This window comes from Mustela putorius, unplaced genomic scaffold (genome assembly GCF_011764305.1).
Source record: "Mustela putorius furo isolate JIRA1106 unplaced genomic scaffold, ASM1176430v1.1 tig00000224_pilon_pilon_pilon, whole genome shotgun sequence".
Classification (NCBI taxonomy): Eukaryota; Metazoa; Chordata; class Mammalia; order Carnivora; family Mustelidae; genus Mustela; species Mustela putorius.
This window is the reverse complement of record NW_025421321.1, coordinates 16,574,137-16,594,217: the sequence shown is the minus strand read 5'-3', so window position 1 is coordinate 16,594,217 and position 20,081 is coordinate 16,574,137. Positions and strand designations below refer to the sequence as shown.

The following is a 20,081-nucleotide window of genomic DNA, read 5'->3' as shown; positions in this document are numbered from 1 at the left end:
TAGAGTTCATGCTTTTAAAGTGCTGAGCTATACTTTAGAGCACTGAAAGCATCAGTGGAACACATGGCTATTGGGATTCTACAGAGTGAAGCTACTGGATCTCAATATGGCTTCCCAAGCATCTACTTGAAAAGAGCATTTTCCAGCTTCAGGTAGATGATGGTCATTGTGTCTCCCAAGTGAAAGAAGAGAGAATTATTGAGGCACTCTGCTGTGAGTATAACATAGCAGTTAATAATCCTCACAACAATCCTGTGAGGTAGTTAGAAAGATGGATAGTTGACTACTAATATAAATTCCTCTCATCCTTTTTTACTGTCAGAACCCTGGTTTTCTTTTCATGACAGCAATGTGCCTAGTTTAAAACAAACAAACAATACACACATAAAAACTCATCTTCTAACCCTCTTTTGCATCTAGAATTAGCCATCTGACCCAGTTCTATCCACTGAGATATAGGCAGAAGTCCCAGGGAAGATATTCCTTTTCTCTAATAAAAAGGCAAAGATTTAGCAACAATGACAACAACAAATCTAATGTCCTTCCCCTTCCCATCCTCCATCCCGCTGGAAAATAGACACTGCCTAGAGATAGAGTAGCCATTTTGCAACAAGGAGGATAGAAATTATAAACAAAGATGGTGGAGAATGAACATAAAAAGAAGGTTATTTTCTTGGAGACCTCTTGAGTAGCTCTAGAACCTAGACTACCTATGCTGGGCTTCTTATTTATAGGACTATAAATCTCTCCATTGTTTCAGCCATCATTTGTCTGCTCCTCTACTTTTATCCCCAGTAATACACAACTTTACTTAGCCCAGTAGTTAAGGGCCCCACATACAGAAGGAGAAACTGAGACTCAGCAGGGCCTTCAAGCTCTTAAGCCATAAGTCTGGAATTCAAAGCCAATTTTTAGTATCAGAAGCAATGCCAGACTGTATGTTCCCGTCATTTGCAATAAAATAGTCTCTTGGTAAGGACTCTCAAGTAATGTTTATATCACCTAACCCTCAGGAAAGAAGAACTGATTAATTCCCCTGCCGTCTCTCCACCACACCATCAGCCGAGAGTTCTCAGCCAAGAACCTTCAGAAACTGCCTCTGGCCTGCCCCCATTTCCTCTCCATTTCTCAGTGCCAGGAGACCCTCTTTGATTAACCCAACTTGCTGGCTCCTTCATCCAGTTCCATTGTCCACTTATAGTTTCTATCATTTGGCCTTTAACCCTTCCTATAATGGGGTTATGTGTCCTGGAAAGGCAGAGTGAAAAGGGAGACACACCACTGGCTGGCCTTGTGCAGCTCACACACTGCCCAGAAAGTGGTTGGTTAAGTGGTTCCCCAGGTTCTGGTCTCATTCTAACCACCACTTATACACAGCTTCAGTCTCTGTGTCTGGCTCCAGCATTGAGACTGGCCCTACCCCTAAGCCCACCTCCACCTCTCATCCTTTTTCTCTCCTCTCCCCTCTGGACATCAGCTGTTTTCTTTCTTTCTTATTTTTTTAAGTGTTCATTTATCCAGCATATAGTACATCAATAGTTTTTGATGTAGTGTTCAATGATTCATTAGTTGCCTGTAACACCCAGTGCTCATCAGAACACATGCTTCTAACCAAATAGTAACCTAAATGAGCTGACCCCAACCAGCTTGTCAAATGCAAGCCGCCTCCTCTTCATTCAGTTTAGCTTCTATTTCTGAATACCTACTATGTATTGAGCACTAAGAGCTCTGCTCGTGCTGTCCACCTCTATCCTCTCTATAACCCTCTGAGGTGGGTGCTATTATTGTCCTTGTTTCTTACCAGCGAATCCTGGCCACTGCCCCTGATACCAGACTGGAGATGCTAGCTCTAAATTCTGCTAATTTTATAGCCTTTAAGCCAGGAACTATTCTTATACTGACTTAGAGCTGAGATATTTGGAAAGGGAAAGAAATTAACATTGATTTAATATTGACTGTGGGTGCCAGGTACTATGGGTAGCATTTTCATCTGTTCATATTCTGCCTGACATTACTTCATATATTTATTCGTTCATTGCCTATCTCCCTATAAAACATAAGCTTCTCTGAAGACAGGCACCTTGTTCATCTTGCTTACTACTGTATCCCAGACTGATAGCAGTGCCTGGCATATACAAGGTACTCAATAAACACCTGTGGAATGCATTCATGGGGAATGTCATGGGACATCATACTCCAAGCAAATTTGTGAGTAGGGAGTATTGGTTTTGAGCCACAGATGAGGAAATTCACAGTAGAGAACTTGCCTGAGGTCATTCAGATGAACCGTGCTGGGGTGAACTTCCAGCAGAGGTCTCTAGCTCCAAAACCATTTCTACCATTCCATACAGCTAGAGAGCACCCAGGCATGAAAAAGCCTGTTAGTGTATCATAGTGAGCCTCCCACATGCATCCAGCCTTAGGTAGTGTTTTCTAAACTGACATGATGTTCTCATACCCCATGGTGTTAGAGAGCTGCACAGACAGTGGGGTTGTTGCACAAGCTCAATACCTACAGGGTAAAAGAGCCATTCCTGACCTCCTGCCTGTACCCCCTGCCCCCATGGATTCCTCTCCCTGGTTTATGCCTTCACAGCTCTGAAGAGGAGGCTCAGAACATGGAAGAAAACCTGTTATGACAGCAGCCTTTGCTGATCCTGATTCCTCTAGTCACTTACTCTAGGAGCTTTGTTACTAGAAAGTAGTGGGCCTTCTCCTTGTGTAACTCCTAGACCACATTGAGGAAACCTTTCTCAGCCCAGGACTCCTTCATATGTTCCCCACAGAAGTCCCTTCCATCCCTAAATGAGGTCAAGCAGCATGCCTGAGAGACTCTCTCCGGTTCCCTCTTCTCTGAATCTGAACAAATGTGCATTTTCACTTTCTAAACAATGTGACCCTTTCGCCACAAATGTCAACTTAGGGTGGGAAGAGAGGCAGGGATAGGTCCCCTTAACTCCTCTAACTTCTGAAGGAGGTTTGTCTGCACAGTGGCTCATCCTGTTTCTTCTCTGAGCTCCCCACCCCTCGCACAGCTCATGTTAGGCTTTCCCCACTCATTTGTGTTTAGAACAGCACAGAAGCCTTCCTCAACCCCATTGTCTTGAGTCCTGCCAGGATAAGTTCCTAACTTCAAAGAAGCCCCAGAATGCAGCACTGTGCTGGGCTGTGTCCATTCATACCTAGAGATGCCCACCAAAGGACACCTAGCAATTCTATTTTAATGACAACTAATATTATTAGAATTCTTTTAACTTGATTAATTTAAGACTTGTCTTGCTATATAATTCTTCCCTGGACATTTAATAAACAAAAGTAAGCTGGTTATCTATGGAATTAAATCCTGAACCTCATTTTGGTGTGTCCTTTCAAGCAGAAAATTCTGCTGAGTATTGGGAATAAGAGCACCAGCCTTAACATATTCAGGTCCTACAAAGTCAGTGACAAGTTCAAAAAAGAAATGGAGATTGAGTGATATGTGTTAATGTCCTCTACACAGAACATGAATATCAAATACTCATTTGCTTTTTGGAGAGAATCTGAGGGACAATGCAGAAAAAATGGACTGCACAGGAGAAAAGGCAGATATGAACACAAAATGCCTAACTAGGAGTTTATAAATTACTTTTCAGGTGGCCTGGATATTTCTGATTCTGATTATCATCTGTTTCCATAGATCTTCTGGTGAAGTTTCCATAGATCTCCTCTGGTGAAAGCTAGGGAGGGCTCTTCTCCCAGAGAAATGTACAAGTACATTTTGTATATACTCTCGGGAGATTCCAGACCCTCTGAAATACATGGTAGACTGTGAATCAAGAGCCCTTCTCAATACACAGCTAATAGGAGTATTACTTGGTCCATCCCTTTTGGGGGACTATTTAGCAGTACCTCTCAAAATGCATACCTTTGGACTAAGCCTACTTCTCAGAATTTATGCTACAGATAAACATATACAAAACACATGTGCATAGTTATTTTTGAGACATAGTGTATAACAGAAAGATTGAAAACAACCTCAGTGTCCATCTCTAGGAATCCTAGGCAGCTATAAAAAATGAGGAAGTTCTTTATATATTAAGCAACTTCCAAGTCATATTGTTTTATAAATAAAGGTGCAATATAATGTGTGTAATACACCATCATTTATATATTTATAAAAGAGAGTATATAAAAATACATTTCTGTTTGCATAACAGTTTCTGAAAGAAGATCTAAGAAACTGGTAACAGACATTGCCTCTTAGCTAGTGAACAGGACGTTGGAGAGAGAATCTTCTCTGCATACCCTTTTGTACCTTTGTAATTTATACCATGTGAATGTATTACTATTCAAAAATTAAATAAAATTAACTTCCAAGTTAGAAGTTATATTAAATCTATATAATGGAATATGATACAGTCATTGAGAATGATGTTTTGGAAGAATTTCTCATGACTTGCAAAAAAATGCATATATTAGATGAAACAAGGGAGAACACAAAACTGAATTATGAGTGAGTTAAACTTTCTTCCTTTTTATGCTCATATGCTGATCTATATTTTGTAACTGACCTATAGTGCAAACAGTAAAATCAGTAAGAGTTTATTAAAAAAGTAAAGACCCCTTGTACAAATGACTTTCAAATCAGAATCCCTACCCCCATCCTTCCCAAACACCAGCCCCTTATTTCAAGAGGTCTCTGGACATCCTTGAACTACAGGTACTCAAAGCTGACTTCGTTCACCAGGAACTCCCAAACACTATTCCTTCTTTAAGTTTAAATTTAAATCAGTTACTAACATATTGTTATAAACTACAAATCAGTCACATTGTGATTCCGTTTTCTCTTTCTCCCATCTTCTCCTCACTCTGTCCTCCTCTGTTCCCAAACTGGTCACCAAGTCCTTTGATGTTACTCTATTATCTCATCTCTGAGGAGAGTCCTTTCTTCCACATTTCTGTTTCCTACCTGATGTGGGCCCTCACTAACTCCCATCAAGATTTAGTCTTTCCCTTGCACTCCTGAGGCACATTTCTGAAGTACAGGTGAATGGGACCACCTGCCCTGCTGAGTGCCACCCCCAGCCCTTACTGTGGTAAAGCCCACCCACTCATTCCAGGTGGCCATCAAGGATTATTTCCTCCAACCGAACCTTCCAGCCTCAACCCCAACACTCTTCTGTCATTGTCCTTGCTCTCAGATTGCTTCTCTGAGCAGTCCACATATTTCCACACCTCTGTTTCTTCTGCCCAGGATACTAGTCATCTCCTCTGTTTAGAAAATCCCTTCTCCTCTTTCCAGACACAGATCAAATGTCCCCTCCTCAGTGGAACCTTCCCCAGCCTTCTCCCCATCTTGTACAGCAGCTCTGTTCTCAGACATCTCACAGCACAGACAGCCCCACACCCTGTGTCAGATCAGAGTTAACCACACATGTCTAGCATATCCTCTGAAGTGTAAATGCCCTTAAGGCAGGGGTAAGATACCATTCATGCTTGTAGCCTCAAACCTTGGCACCACACAAGGAACATAAGCAAGGCACAATAAATTGCTTTTGAACAGAAAGCATAATGAAGTTGATAAGAAAATCATTCAAAATAAAACTTCACTTTACAAAAAAACAAAATTCACTTTACATATAACTTCTCTGCCATAAATCTCATGCTGTAATAAAATCCAGTTGCTTTACTATTTAAGCCTTGGACCATCTGACTCAGGATATTTTACAATACTTGCCTAGCACTCTTCACATGCAAACATCTCACAAAGAAGGATGCAAGTTGATACTAATTCACTTAAGCGGTTAATTTACATTGTACTGGCCTGCAAATCCCTATGTTTATTCAATGCCCACAGCATTAGTCTTCCATTCACAAAGCTCAAAAGAAGATGAACAGACTCCACTAAAACTTTTCAAATATTTTCCAGTTAGGCTAAGCAAAACAAAGAACATTTCACTAGAAAGGCATGCTTTTGTTTGAATGATTACGAAGTTAAAATTAGGGGTAAAACCAAGGACATTGTGCAGTGACATGTTTAGATTTGGAGTCCCCAGAGGAAAAAAAAAATCAAAAAGAATCTCCTTACTCTTAGTTTGTAACAAAATATACACCAGTCCTCACTGGAAAGGTGGAGATCTCCTTTCATGGGGTTGGTCTCCAGGCCTGTGGGTGTGTGGCGCCTCAAGACAACACTTGATGTCACATAAATTCCCCTCTGCATTTCAGCAGACAAAGGCATTCCTCAGTGTATTTTTTCACCTCAGTTCTGGGTCCCTAGGCCAAGGAAACATCTTTCAACAGTTTTTCAAGCTGTTTCAAGCAGTTGAAAACGTCCCTCAAACCCATTCTCGGCATTTACTTTCAGGGCACTGGTGAATCCCTTTTTGTTCCCAACCTTGGTAAGTACCTGATCAGGTCTCCCATCTGTCAAAAGGTAGATTACTTGTGTTTCTTCATCAGCAAAAGCAATTTGCAAGGCATGCAGGGTGTTTGTGGAACTTCCGATCTACAAAGGAGACAGAGAGAGGTACTTGAATCTCCAGAAAACTCTCACAAACAAGTTATTTTCTGCTTCCAAAAATAAATAAATAAATAAAATAAAAAAGAAAGAAAAATGCCTGTGAAATAAAGATAAAATTATATTGAAGTAATAATTTAAACCCAGTAATTCCAAGGAGCCAAATCCTTGGGCATGCCATAAAAGCCTCTATCCAGACAATTCCAGGGCTACTAGAAGCCAGGACTATGGACTTCCTGTCCTGATGACATAGTTCTTAATGTAACTATCTTTGTAAGGCACTAAGTCAGTTACTGTTCATGAGGCTGTCAACAGTTTAAACATACAGTTTGAATACAAGCCTGGCAAGAGAGACCAGGATTTATTCAAGTGTGAGCATGGTAACATCAGCCATCTGGGGTATAGCAAGGAAACTGTTTAAGTTTTTAAAACTCCTGCAGTTTCTGCCCAGGGATACAGAGTGCTGGCCAGAGTGTCACTGTCAAACTTATAACAAAAAGAAGCCAGATGAACAACAACACATCATTGCCTTTTGTTACACTCCTCAGAGTGCTCAGGTCACAGGGTGACCAGCTGGCCCCAAGTGTGAGGAGAGACAGACGTGTGCAGGGACCAGTGAGGTGTAAGCACAGGATCCTGGGACGAGATGCAGGGGACATTAGGTCAGAAGAGCTTGCCTGGGGTGATTGGTGAACTGGTGGAGGCTAGCTAGCTATATACTGGTGAGAAGGTAAAGGTCTGCAGGCCACAGGTAGAGGGGAAATCTGCATTCTCTTGAAGGCATTTTCACCACAAAGCCTACAGGCGCTCACAGAAAAGATTGGCCCAAGAAAGTCTCCTTCATGGAGCAGAACTGGGGAAGAAGAGTTACACAGGAACCCTTGTGCTCCATCTCACCTTCAGAATAAAAGCTCTAATGAGTGAATGTGTGCGATGAGGGAGGCAGGGGGGAGAGAGGCAACAAACACAGTCAGCCTTAGGGCTCTGGTGAAAATCCAGGGCAGAGGAGGGAAGGAAAGGGGGAAAAACCAAATACTCCACACCTGGAAAAGTAGCCGGGCTAGATGCTGGGCTCGGAACTACTAAGTGGGACAGACCCCTGAGCCTCTGAGACTGCAGTCCCCCTAAAATGAAGGCTCAGAGAACACACACCCCACCCTTCTCCTACAAACACTGACCAGCAAGGAACATATAAAGAGACAGACTCTGTCTGAGGCCCAGTGTGAAGGGAAAATTAAAATCTGAGGGTAGATCAGACACTAAAGGACAAGCCTCTAAAATGTCATCCCCCACCCTAAGCCTGAGTACCACCCCAAGAATGTGAGGGCAGGTGCACTGAAGGTAACAGGAACAAACAGACGGCAAACCCAGCCCAGCTCTGGATCAGATTAAGTTTATGCCTCTCCCCCCAAAAAGAAACGTATGCTCATTTCCAGACGTGAATAAAATTTATCTCAGTATCTATATACTACACATGATGTCTAGCTTTTAAGAACAACAAAAAATGAACACCCTAAGCAGAAACAAACAACATATTACCAAGATACAAAAGTAGTCATCAGAAACAAATTCAGGTGACACCGATGCTGAAACTATGTGAAAGAAAATTTAAAATAACTGTGATTAATACATTAACATTTCTTTTTTTTTTATATATATTTTTTAATATAATTTTTTATTTTTTATAAACATGTATTTTTATCCCCAGTGGTACAGGTCTGTGAATCACCAGGTTTACACACTTCACAGCACTCACCAAAGCACATACCCTCCCCAATGTCCGCGTGGTTCTACATTAACATTTCTAATGGCAAAGGTGAACAATGCTGGAGACCAGACGGGCAATTTCTGTAGAGAAATGGGAACCTGAAGAAATAACTGAAAGAAAACACTAAAAATCAAAACCACAGTAATGCAGATGAACACAATAAATCAGAACAGAAATAAGCATCAAAGGGCTGTGGGATGATATCAAATGGTCTGACATGTACATAATTGGAAACACAAGAAAGAAAACAGGATAGTAGAAATAACTGAAAAAAGGAATGGCTGAGAATTTTCTCAAAACAATGACCGACATAAACACATGGACCCAAGAAGGTCAAGTAGGATAAATAAAATAAAATACCCCGACACTCCTACTGGAGTGGTGGCAGTGAAGGCCAAGGGCTGAGCCAAGATTCTCATCCCCACCAAGTGTAACAAGCCCTCCCTGCCTGACTGTGTCCACTCCTACCAGCAGTATCGAGGTGATCTACCCCTCACAGTGCAAGTGGGGAAGCTGGACTTTAACCTCTGTCTCCTCCTCACAGTATGTAGACTTTTGGGTTGAGCCTCTTTCACTTACCAAAATGCATTTAAGATCTACCCATGCTATTTCATGAATTGAGACTTTGTTCCTTTTTACGGATGAGTAGCATCCCTCATTAAATGGATGTAAAATTGTTTATCCATTCCCTGTTGAAGGACATCTGTGTCATTTCTGACTTCGAGCATTTATAAATAAAGCTGTTACAAACGTTTGCTTGCAGGTTTTTACATTAATATACATCAAAAGCTGTGAAGGGCCTAAGATTTTGCCTTAGTTGCAAACTAACATGGGTGTCTGGGTCACCAACAAAGGACTTTACTACTCACAGCAGCAGCAGTAGCCAGAATGTCGGTGGGCGGGGTAGGGGGGGAGGGCGGTTCAGCACCAGTTTCCTAGGTCCCAATTCCTACAGGGTGATGGTGAGAGGGTTAAGTGACACTTGCACATACAATAGGTTGTGTTAAAGGAGAGGGACCCTGAACTTAGGAAAACTCAATATCCTATAATGGACTATAAGCATGTTCATTCTTTGCTCTGGAGTCAGATATTACCTTTATACTGGGTAATAAGCAGGCCACCTTTTCCTACTTCCCTAGGCTCTCTGCCATATAAATATTCATGAAAAGACAGAACAGAGGTTCTTGACAAAAGAACATAGATTATGGATTTGAAATAATTTCCTCTTTTTTAATAGAGGCTTTTAGTGCATTAAATTCCTTCCAGCACTGTATTAGCTGGCATTCCACATATTTTCATGCTGTACTTAATTTTCATTAAATTTTATGAAATTTTATTTTTTTTTAAGATTTTATTTATTCATTTGAGAGAGAGAACACAACTGGAGGAGAAGGGCAGAGGCAAAAGCAGACTCCCCACTGAGCAGGGAGCCTGATGCAGGGCTCGATCCCAGGACCCTGGGATCATGACCTGAGCCAAAGGCAGACACTTAAACAACTGAGCCACTCAGGTGTCCCTAATTCTATGAAATTTTAAATTTCTTTTATGATTTTCTTTCTGTGAATTATTTAAAGCCTGTTCTTTAATTTCCAAGTGTTCTGAGATTTTTATGGTGTCTTTTTGTTACTGATTTCTAGTTTGATTCCACTACAGTCTGAAGATATCTGTGTGACTCAAAACTGTAAGATTTCAATGCTTTTAAATTTGTTAAGGGTTGTTTTAGAACTCAAGATATAATCTATTTATGTGAATGATCAATGTTTCTTGGAAAAGATTATGTATTCTCTTGGTAGGTAGAGCATTCTATAAATGTTAATTCGATATGCTTACCTGAAGGTGTTGTTCAGTTCTTCCAAATCTTTGATGACTATTCAACAGTGCTATTAACTGCTAAGACTGGGGTACCAAAGTCCCCAAATAGAATTGCTGTATTTGTCTGTCATGTCTTTTGACTCCATCTGGCTTTGTTTAATGTATTTTGAAGCTTTGTGGTTTGGTGCATAAATATTTAGGAGAGCTGGCTTCTTTTTTCTAAATTAAAATATAGCTGACACAAAATGTTACATCAGTTTCAGGGGTATAACACCACGACTGGACAAGTTTATGTATTGTACTGTGTTCACCATGAGTGTTGTTAGGATTGTTATCCTCTTACTGGATTGATCTTTTTCTTATCATGTTAAGTCTCTTATAGTTCTCTTTCCTTTAACATCTACTTTATGTAATATTAACATATTTACTACAGATTTTTAAAAATTAGTGTTTATCTTTTCCATCCTTTTTCTTTCAACCTGTGTTATTTTTGAAGGTAGTTTCTCATAGATCACATAGAATTGGATCATGTTTTTGTCTACCGTCCAATCTCTGTCATGTAATTAGTATATTTAGATGATTTACATGTAATTACTGGTATTTAATTAAGCTCCCATTTTTTGTTTTCTGTGTACTTCCTCTGTTTCTCATGTACCTTATTTTTCCTTTCCTTCCTATGGATAATTTGAACATTTTTTTAGTGTTCTATTTTGATTTATTTGTAATGTTTTTGAGTGTACTGCCTTATGTAGTATGCTTCATGGTTGCTCTAGGTATTTTCTTATGCTTATGTGTAACTTATCACAGCCTCCTGATACTGATATACTTGAAGTTTATCAATTCAAGTATAAAAACTATCCTTTCCATTTAGGTCCTTTTGTCTGAAGTACTTTCTCTATATTAATTACATACCATATTAGATGTTAAACTTTTGCTTAAACCATAAAACATGATTAAAGCAACTGGTGAGGTTACAGATTCTCTATGTTTACTTCTCTATGTACCCATTCTACTGTTCTTCCTTTACTTCTGAAGGTCTAAGCTTTCTTCCTATTTGGAGAACTCCATTAGCCATTCATTCTATTTTTTTAAAATATTTTATTTATTTGACAGAGATCACAAGTAGGCAGAGAGGCAAGCAGAGAAAGAGAGGGGAGGAAGCAGGCTCCTCGCTGAGCAGAGAGCCCGATGTGGGGCTCGATCCCAGAACCCTGAGATCATGACCTGAGCTGAAGGCAGAGGCCTGACCCACTGAGCCACCCAGGCGCCCCTAGCCATTCATTCTTTAATGATATGTCTCCCAGCACCAAATCCTCTCTGTTTCCCTTCTCTTTGCATCCTAAGGATATCACCAGAAAGATGATTCACAGCCTACAGGTCTTTTCTTTCAGCACTTGAAAAATGTTGTGTGTGCCACTTCCTTCTGGTTTCATGGTTTCATATGAGAAACTGCTGTCATTTGAATTGGTGTACCTTTATAGTTTATGTGTTATTTCTCTTGGGTATTTTTAGGATTCTTCTTCATCCTTAGTTTTCAGAAGATTAAATATATAATATGTTATGGTATGGATTTCTTTGGTTTTACCCTGTTTGGGGTTTACTAAGGTTCTTGAATTATAGTTTTTATGTTTTCATCCAAATTTGGAGAGCTTTTAGCCATTACTTCTTTGAATACATTTTTAGTCCCACACTCTTTTCTAGAATTCCGATGGTATGACTGTTACCTCTTTTTTACTGTCCCAGAGATTTCAGAGGCTCTGTTGGTACTAGCATCAGTTGATTGTTCTTCTCATTCAAATGTGGATTTCTTGGATTGTGGTATGATGAGTGATTTTTATGTCCTGGACAATCTGGTTACTATGTTAGGAGACTGACTATTCCCATTTAAATGTCATTTAGCAGGCAGTCAGTCACCCTGTTCAGGTTTAGCATGTTTATTTTAGCCTATGTTTGTGGGCTTTAGTTCCAATGACGATTTAATTTTGTACCCCATGCAGTCCTATTCTGGTCTGCTTTGTTCTTCTTGTGCTGCTGGGGCTCCAACTCGTTCCTATTTGGTGCTGCCTGTAGAAAGCCTAGGAAAGGCATGTCTCTGGGCCTAATGGTGCTAGATGACCTGCTGGGGTGTACAAGCAGAAGCTGCTGAGCCTGACTCTATTTATACTTCTGAGTTGAGAGCAGGAAGATACAAAGCTTTGCCTTTGTTGTTGTTGCAGGACTGGACTTCCCATTGGTGCCACAGTTGTGAAGCTGGGACACTCAGGGACTTTGCTGTTACCAGCAGGTTCTGCCACCTAGAGGTGACCTGGTTTTAGAAATGCCCAGGCTTTGCTGCTGCCACTGCTGCAGTTTCATGGGACCACCAACCCTACCCCAGGCATGCAGTGCAGTCTGAAACTTCCTGAGATGTTGCTACTGTGGCTACTGCCAACAGATCAGACCACTCATACAATGCTGTGGCATGGGAGCAATGGCGGCCAAATGACCTTATTGCTATCATTATTTCTAGTGGATCATGCCCACCACACTCGGGTTGTAAAATGACAACTGGGAAGCTGGAGTTTTGCTGCTTTTGCCATTGCTGGCAGAATGGACCACTTGACAGGATCTGAGTCGAAAAGCAGGGACTGGGATAGCAATGGCTATATTATCGCTACGGCTATACTATCACCAGTGCTTCCAATGAACTGGATGATGTGTCAGAGCCTGTGTCCTGGAGTGCAGTTTGGGAGTCTCACTGGATCTCTGGTGGGTCTACCTTTTCCCAGTGTCTTTATTCAGACTCTATGCACTTGTCAAAACCCACAGATCTATACACCAATAAAAATGTTCTGTACAAATTAAAATACAGTTCAACTAGGATATGGGGGGAACCAGCATATTGATGAATGACATAACCACACTGAAGTAGTTAGGTAAAAAAGTACCTGACTTAGTAACTTTAGAAAACAGCTCTTTGACTGGATACTGTAAAGCTAAACACAGAAAGAACTATGTGTAAACAGTACACTCTAGCTGATAATTTTGTTTCTCAGAGTATGAGTTAGAAATTCTGAAACTACTTTATATGTATACTAGGGTTGAACAAAAAAGTAAATACATTACAGATAATGACAAGCCGGTTTTTCATGGGCAAAGAAGTTACAAATAAGCAAATACACTGATTACAAATAAATCCTGTGGCTCTGGATTTTTGTAAGATGTATTAGTATGAACTCATGGTTTTATTTTTCTTTTTTAATGAAAATACAGATAAATAGATAGGGGAATATAGATGTTTATGGACAGATGGGCTATTATACATATATTTCCCATCTTTGTCTACTGAGAAGACCTAGAAGCAGTAAGTCTAGTAGTGGCAATAAACATACCCCAACACCCAGATTTTGGTTTATAAACACCATTCTCTAATAAAAGAAACAATGGTTCCTTGGAGAAGTGGTAAACTCCAGGGATGAGGCTTGGAAAATATAAGATGAACATGAAACATCTCATAGCACCAGAAATTAAGGAAGTATTCAAAAAAGAAAAAAAAGCTAGATGCAAGTATGAAGGATATAGGGGGCGACCTGAAAGAGTTCCCAATGGCCAAAGTGGGAAGAAGCTTAGTAACAACAAAATAAATAATAGCATTCAACTATTACTGAAAGAGTAAATCAATATTCAGGAGTCCAATATGAAATAAATATGATTGATGAATAAATACAAGGGGGGAAGAGGAAACTCTCAGTTGCAGAAGAGTTCACATGCATAAATGTAAAAGGAATGGAGGAAACAGAAAGTCACCATTAGAACAGCACTGTGAAAACGGCCGTAGAGAAGATCCACCACAGTGTGCTAAAATTCATGAGTAAATATTTAAGAAACACAGGATATGTGCACAGTCTCAAAGCAGCTCATCCGAAACATGTTTTATCTATAAAAACAAAAACAGTAACTTTACATGGGAGCAACCTGGCAGAAGCCACCTTACCCGCATCTCAAAGTTAACATGACTAGTATTAAGGCATATCAACCACTAGACATGAGGCCCTAACAAGGATGCATCACTTCTGAGGTGTTCTAACCCCAATCTAATCATGAGAAAACATCAGATATATCTAAACTGAAGGACATTCTACAAAATACCCGATTAATACTTTTCAAAAGCGTCAAGGTCATGAAAGACAAGGAATCACTGAGGACACTTTACAGACTGGAAGAGACTGAGGAGACTCCGGAACTAAATGTAATGTGGGGGATGGGGAAAAGAGGTGAAGGGGATTAAGAGGTAGAAACTTCCAGTTATCAAATAAATAAGTCATAGGGATGAAAAGTACGCAGAGGTAACACAGTCAATAGTACCGTAATAATATCATGTGGTGACAGATGGTGACTACACTTACCATAGGGAGCACTGAGTAATGTATAGAGTTGTCAAATCACTATGTTGTACACCTGAAACTAATATAAAACTGTATGTCAACTATATTTCGATAATAAAATTTTTAAAACAATAAATCCAATGTGGGACCCTAGACTGAATCTTGGAACAGAACAGTAACATTAGTAGAAAGTCTAATGAACTCTGAGTGAAGTCTGTGAATGAAGCAATGTGATTTTCTTAGGTTTTGTTTTAAATAGATTTTCTATTTTAATTTTTTTTAAGTAGGCTCTAAGCCTAACATGGGGCTCAAACTCAGGACCCCATGATTAAGAGTCGCATGCACAACTGACTGAGCCAGCCATGTGCCCCTGTGATTTTCTTAGCTTTGGCAACTGAACTATGGTTATGCCAGATGTTAACATTAAGGGAAGCTGGCTGAAGAGGAATACAGGCCGATCCTCTGTACTATCTCTGCCACTCTTTTGTTAAGACTAAAATAATTTCAGAGAGAGGCAAGATGGCAGAGGAGTAGCAAACTGAAATGAAGTTCAGCTAGATAGGTATAAAACCATTCCGAACACCTACAAACTCAACGGGAGATAGAAGAGATAGAAGAGAAGCAGAGCAGAAATTCTAGGAACAGAAAAGTGACCACTTTCTGAAGTAGAGGACATGCAGAGTAGTGAATCCGAAAAGATGGGAAGATAAGACTGCAAGGGGAGGGAACAGCTCCCAGCAAGCGGTGGCGAAGTGTGGCACAAAATCAGGACATTTAGAAGTCTGCTCTACTTAGGGACATCGCTCCAGAGGCTAAGCAGGGGTGAAGCCCTCGTGGGGACAGTGTGGTCTCAGGTCCTGCAGGGTCACAGAAATATCAGGGGTGTCTGAGTGTGGCAGAGCTACCAGGTATTAGAGCAAGGAAACCGACTACAGAGACAGAGCCAAAGAGTGAGCTTTCAGATTGGGGTTACCTTAAGCTGTGATCAAAGGCACAGTTGGGACACTGCTCTTTGAGCAGGGACCCCACAAGCAGCAGATCCAAGGAGACTCACCTTCCTGCTCCAGGAGGAGCAGCATAGCAGCAATCTGCTGGGTTTGAGACTCAGGCGGGGCCATGCACCAGAGACAGAAACCCTCAGTCACAGGCCAGGTGAGCTCAGAGTGAGGTCAGAGACCAGGGAAACAGGAATGACTGACTGCTTGTCTCAATGAGGAATGGGGCCCCAAGTTCTCGGCTCCTCTAGGGGAAGATTGGAAGATCTTGGAAGATTGGAAGGCTGCCATTTTCATTCCCGTCCTCCAAAGTGGTATGGAAAGCATCACAGAACAAAAGCTCTGAGAGTGAACCCAAGCAGATTACTTAGGCCAGTCCCTGGCAAGGGCGGTGCAATTCTACCTCCGGCATTTGAGAATCACTGCAACAGGTCCCTCCCGCAGAAGATCGGCAAGAATATCCAGCCAAGACCAAGCTCAGCGATCAAGGAAAACAGTGGAACTCCAGAGCTAGGGGAAAGCAATGTATAGAATTCATGGCTTGATCTTTTAGTCTTGCAAAGTTCATTTATTTTAGTTTTTTTTCTTATTCTATTTTTTTAACTTTTCCTCTTTCCTCTTTTAACGTTTTTAAACTAGTTTATCTTCACAATACTTTTCTAAAAAAAATTTTTTTAAACCTTCATTGTTATAGTCACATTTTATCCCTTCATTGTATTTAACCTTATTTCTTGTATACATATAGGTTGTTTTCTTTTTTCTAAAAAATTTGGGATACATTCCTAATAGATCAAAATATACCCTAATCTAGCACATGGCTTTGTTCTAGTCTCCAGCCAGACCACATTCCCTCCTCCTTTTTTTTTTTTTCTTTTTCCAACCAACTTATCTTATCAATTCCTTTTTTAGAATTTTATTAAAATTTTCACCTTTACTGGGGCGCCTGGGTGGCTCGGTGGGTTGGGCCGCTGCCTTCGGCTCGGGTCGTGGTCTCGGGGTACTGGGATCGGGTCCCGCGTCGGGCTCTCTGCTCGGCGGGGAGCCTGCTTCCCTTCCTCTCTCTCTGCCTGCCTCTCTGCCTACTTGTGATCTCTCTCTGTCAAAATAAATAAATAGAAAGAAAAAAAAAAAAAAAAAAAAAAAAAAATTTTCACCTTTACAATCATATACCATCCCTTCATCATGTTTACCCTTACTTTTACATATATATATATATATATATATATATATATATATATATATATAAAAGTTTTCCTTTCTTTAAAATTTTGGGAGGTAGTTTCTTCTAAGAGACCAAAATACACCCATAATCAAGTGGGTGGCTCTGTTCTATTCACCAGTCTAATTATATGCATGTGTATGTGTGTGTGTGTGTTATTTTTTATTTTTATTTCTTTTTTCCCCTTTCTTCTATCCTGGTTTTGGATCTTTTCTGATTTCATTAGTGTACATTTCTCTGGTGTCTTTGCCACCCTTTTAGTATTTTATTCTCTAGTTCATATATTCTATCTGGATAAAATGACAAGGCAGAAAAACTCATCACAAAAAATAAAGAACAAGAGACAGTACTGAAGGCTAGGATCTAACCAATACGGACATAGGTACTATGTCAAAACTAGAGTTCAGAACGACGATTCTCAAGGTGCTAGCTGGGCTCGAAAAAGGCATGGAAGATATTAAAGAAACCCTTTCTGGAGAAATAAAAAATAAAATATAAATAAATAAATAAATAAATAAATAAATAAAATAAAAAATAGAAAACGAAAATCAAACCAAGTTGAAATAAAAAATAAAAATAAAATATAAATACTTTATATATATAAATATAAATATAAAATAAAAATAAAAAATAAACAATGAAAAAAAGCTATTAATGAGGTACAAGAAAAAATGGAGGCTCTTATTCCTTGGAGAAATGAAGCAGAAAGGAGAATTAGCAATATTGAAGACCAAATGATGGAGAATAAGGAAACTGAGCAAAAGAGAGACAACTACTGGATCATGAAGGGAGAATTCGAGAGATAAGTGATACCATAAGACGAAACAATATTAGAATAATTGGGATTCCAGAAGAAGAATAAAGAGAGAGAGGGGCAGAAGGTACATTGGAGCAAATTATAGTAAAGAATTTCCCTAATGTGGCAAAGGGAACACGCATCAAAATCCAGGAGGCACAGAGAAGCCCCCTTAAAATAAGTAAAAATGGGCCCACACTCCATAATCTAATAGTAAAACTTACAAATCCTAGTGACAAAGAGAAAATCCTGAAAGCAGCTCGGGACAAGAGGTCTATTACATACAATGGTAGAAATACTAGATGGTCAGCAGACTTATCCACAGAGACCTGGCAGACCAGAAAGAGCTGGCATGATATAGTCAGAGCACTAAATGAGAAAAATATGCAGCCAAGAATACTATAGCCAGCTAGGCTATCACTGAAAATAGGAGAGATAAAAAGTTTCCAGGACAAACAAAAATTTTAAAAATTTGCAAACACCAAACCAGCCCTACAGGAAATATTGAAAGGGGTCCTCTAAGCAATGAGAGAGTCAAAAAATAACATCGGCCATAAAGGAACAGAGACAATTTACAATAATAGTCACCTTACCAGCAATACAATGGCACCAAATTCATATCTTTCAATAGTTTCCCTGAATGCCCCAATCAAAAAACACAGGGTATCAGAATGGATAAAAAACCAAAACCCAATAATATGCTGTCTACAAGAAACTCATTTTAGACCCAAAGACACCTCCAGATTTAAAGTGAGGGGGTGGAAAACAATTTACCATGCTAATGGACATCAAAAGAAAGCTGGGGTGGCAATCTTTTTATCAGATAAATGATAAATTTTAAGCCAAAAACTATAATAAGAAATGCGGAAGAACACTATATCTTACTTGAAGGGTCTGTCCCACAAGAAGATCTAACAATTTTAAATACCTATGCCCCTAACATGGGAGCAGCCAACTATATAAACCAATTAATAACAAAATCAAAGAAACACATCAATGATAATACAATAATAACACTCCCCTCACTGAAATGGATAGGTCATCCAAGCAAAAGATCCACAAGGAAAAAAGGCCTTAAATGACACACTGGACCAGATGGCCATCACAGATATATTCAGAACATTCCATCCCAAAGCAAAAGAATATACATTCTTCTCTAGTGCTCATGGAACATTCTCCAGAATAGATCACATCCTTGGTCCTAAATCAGGTCTCAACCTGAAGTTCTCATTCTGGATAAGGAAGAGGTGGTCCATATACACTATGGAGTATTATGCCTCCCTCAGAAAGGATGAATACCCAACTTTTGTAGCAACATGGACAGGACTGGAAGAGATTATGCTGAGTGAAATAAGTCAAGCAGAGAGAGTCCATTATCATATGGTTTCACTTATTTGTGTGGTATAACAAATAACATGGAGGACAAGGGGAGATGGAGAGGAAAGGGGAATTGAGGGAAATTGGAAGGGGAAGTGAACCATGAGAGACTATGGACTCTTGAAAAACAATCTGAGGGCTTTGAAGGGGGGGGGTGGGAGGTTGGGGGAACCAGGTGGTGGGTATTAGAGAGGGCACGGATTGCATGGAGCACTGAGTGTGGTGCAAAAACAATGAATACTGTTACGCTGAAAAAAAATAAAAAATTTTTTAAAAAATGGGCAGAGAACATGAACAGACATTTCTGCAAAGAAGACCTCCCGATGGCCAACAGACACATGAAAAAGTCTTCAACATCACTCAGCATCAGGGAAATAGAAATCAAAACCACAATGAGATACTACCTCACACCAGCCAGAATGGCTAAAATTAACAAGTCAGGAAATGAGAGATGTTGGAGAGAATGCAGAGAAAGAGGAACCCTCCTACACTCTTGGTAGGAATGCAAGCTGGTGCAGCCACTCTGGAAAACTACATGGAGGTTCCTCACAAAGTTGAAAATAGAGCTACTATACAACCCAGTAACTGCAATACTGGGTATTTACCTTACAGACAAATGTAGTGATCCGAAGGGGCACATGCACCCGAATGTTTATAACAGCAATGTCCATAATAGCCAAACTATAGAAAGAAGCTAGATGTCCACCAACAGATGAATGGATAAAGAAGACGTGGAATATATTTACAATGGAATACTATGCAGCCATCAAAAGAAATGAAATCTTGCCATTGCAATGATGTGGATGGGATGAGAGGGTATTATGCTGAGTGAAATAAGTCAATCAGAGAAAGACAATCATCGTATGATCTCCCTGATACGAGGAATTTGAGAGGCAGTGTGGGGGGTTTAGAGAAAAGGGAAGGAAAAAATGAAACAAGATGGGATCAGGAGGGAGACAAACCATAAGAGACTCTTAATCTCATGCAACAAATGGAGGACTGCTGAAGGGAGGAGGGTGTGGAGAGGGTGCTTGGCCCCTCCCATAGCTTGGGAGGCATGTGATATGGTGAGTGCTGTGAAGTGTAAGCCTGACGATTCACAAACTTGTACCTCTGGGGCAAATAATACATTATATGTTAATAAAAATAATTTTAAAAAAACTAAAATTATTTCAAATTAAAAAGGTTTTAAAAAAACACACCAAAAAACTCCTTCAACATTTGGGCATCAGAAATATAGCTCAGATGGTA

General features: G+C 39.9%; 1 protein-coding gene across 3 annotated transcripts in view; it reads right to left on the bottom strand.

Annotated features, from left to right (window-relative positions):
• VWA3B (von Willebrand factor A domain containing 3B) overlaps positions 1 to 20,081 on the bottom strand; it is a 223,701-nt gene that overhangs the window by 99,389 nt on the left and 104,231 nt on the right. For all 3 annotated transcript variants that reach the window (XR_006606011.1, XR_006606010.1, XM_045077773.1), the window contains exon 13: positions 6,389 to 6,487. Coding sequence is in view for 1 of the 3 variants with exons in the window: in XM_045077773.1 (XP_044933708.1) it covers positions 6,389 to 6,487 (99 nt within the window). In the remaining 2 variants the exon portion in view is untranslated. The remainder of the gene's footprint in view (positions 1 to 6,388; positions 6,488 to 20,081) is intronic.